This window comes from Cyprinodon variegatus, unplaced genomic scaffold (genome assembly GCF_000732505.1).
Source record: "Cyprinodon variegatus isolate N-32 unplaced genomic scaffold, C_variegatus-1.0 Scaffold413, whole genome shotgun sequence".
Classification (NCBI taxonomy): Eukaryota; Metazoa; Chordata; class Actinopteri; order Cyprinodontiformes; family Cyprinodontidae; genus Cyprinodon; species Cyprinodon variegatus.
The window spans coordinates 76,924-79,028 of record NW_015150866.1 but is presented as its reverse complement, the minus strand read 5'-3'; the positions used below and the strand labels follow the sequence as shown (position 1 = coordinate 79,028).

Genomic DNA, 2,105 nt, shown 5'->3' with positions numbered 1-2,105 from the left:
GCTACTCTCTGTGTAGCATAGTGCACTGGTCGTCGCCATCATGGATAATAGCGCGTTGTGACAAACACCAGATACAGCACTGGGACTTGATCAACAGCCGATACCGCACCGTGACGTCACAAACCAGTAGGTGGCAGTAGTGTTCTTTGACAAACATGGATGCCTCCAGTAAAGCACATTCAAATGAAAATTACTCTGAATTAAAACACATATTATTTATTGAACAGTATGTAATAATTTCATACTTAAATTACTGTCAGAAATTAGAATTCTAAATGTGACCAGACGTTTCCTTTAACAAGCATCTTCTCACTAATCTAAACAGTGGTGCACCTCATGGCAACAAATTCATTTTAAATTTACTAATGATCCAGAACATGTGCAAGTTTTAGCTACAGGTGTAGCAAAAACCTGAGGTGTTCAAGTCACATTTCGGGGCAAAATTTCCTGCTTGGTGGAGGTCTGTGCTCTCAGAATGGTTTTCTAGGCTGTGATGTTATTTTTTTTCTATCTTTTGTCAGTCACGTGTGGAGCACCACCAGAGGTTGAACATGGCAGCCCGATGGGCAGCAGCAGAGAGAGCTACCCCATTAACTCTATAATCCGCTATCAGTGTGACCCAGGCTTCACACAGCGCCACCTGTCAGTCATACACTGTCTGGCAAACGGACAGTGGGAAGAGCCACTGGTGCAGTGCATAGAAGGTGAGTTTTAAAGGAGGAAATGTCATGAAATGGGAAGGATGGATCCAGTATTCGAGGTAAGACAATCAGTAGGAAAGTTCAAAACGTTTATTAAAACAAAACAGAACAGAAACAGACTGCTGTGGAGCTGTGGACTTGCAGCGACTGCGGGGAAAAGGGTGCGGAGCACCGCCCAATCACTGATACTCTCTGGTGGGAGAAACACAGGCAAGTGACCATGATCATCTGATTGGAGATGATTATCATGTGAGTCACTTACCTGGTTTAACTGTTCAGTCCATTATCTGCATGGAAGGCAGGATCCATCTGATGGACTGCCGAACGGGTTTCAACTCAGAGTCCTCCAAGGTGTCCCTAACCAATGTAGCAAACACAGGGGACCAATCCAGTTCTGAGATCCAGTAGTCCTCAGCTCGAATAGGAGTTCCAATCCACACAGGAACAGACAGAAATAGGGTTTGAGGAATCCACAGAGCGCTCAGGACGGTTCAGAGATCCAGAGAGTCAAGAAGTGTGGCCAGACAGACACGCATAAATGCAGATAGGCTGGCTCAGATGCAGAGGGGCAGTGGTTGAGGCAACAGAGTCAAGATGTGGTACCAAGATTTCTGCAAGTCTTTAAACTGGTCTCCTCTTAGGAACCAGGCTCACAGGAATAAAACTGACCTTCCCAGCGTTCCGAGCCAAAACCCTGAGCGCTCCACTTAAAAAGGGCAGAACATGATCAGAAGACGAGACAAACACTAAACCTCTCAACCCACTGGCACCCAGGAACACATGAACTTTAGAAATAAACCAAACAACAAACAAAAAGCAAACAATGATCTGGCCTCGATGGCTGGGCTGGACCAAATATAAAGGAACAGACACAGGTGTATGACATGAGTCATAATTACTGAATGGACAAAGTTAGAAAGATGAGTGAAATTAATAATTTAGGCCAGCTATCAGCACAGATCATGACAGAAAGTCTTCAAATTAGTGTTTTAAACTTAAATTTTTATCTGTACACACAGAAATTACAAAATAACACTTCAGCAGTAATCCCTGCAGGCCACAAATGGGAAACACAAGCTGTTTCAAACATGCAGCTGTCCATTTTTGTTGTTTCGTGCCTTTATATATATATATATAGCGTCAAGCTCACTGTGACACACTTCTGCAGGAGTATAACCAGCCACACAATCGTTCTAATCTGAAAGACAAATGTGATTACAAGTAGGTCTGGTGTAACCTGACTCCGCCAGATGGATTTGCTCAGCATATCCATCTGGAAACCTTCAGTTGAAGTAATTTTGGGAAGGGGCAAAAATACTGGTTAGCTGATTGGCCTATGTTGGTGATAGACGGGCCAAATAAACCAATCAGATCAACGAAGCATATGACGTACTAACAGAGCGA

At 43.7% G+C, this 2,105-nt stretch overlaps 1 protein-coding gene across 1 annotated transcript in view; it reads left to right on the top strand.

The window, feature by feature from the left end:
- Positions 1–2,105, top strand: part of LOC107093209 (aggrecan core protein-like) — a 30,987-nt gene that overhangs the window by 24,885 nt on the left and 3,997 nt on the right. The window contains exon 17 of the mRNA XM_015388094.1: positions 522–704. Within this exon, the coding sequence (XP_015243580.1) occupies positions 522–704 (183 nt within the window). The remainder of the gene's footprint in view (positions 1–521; positions 705–2,105) is intronic.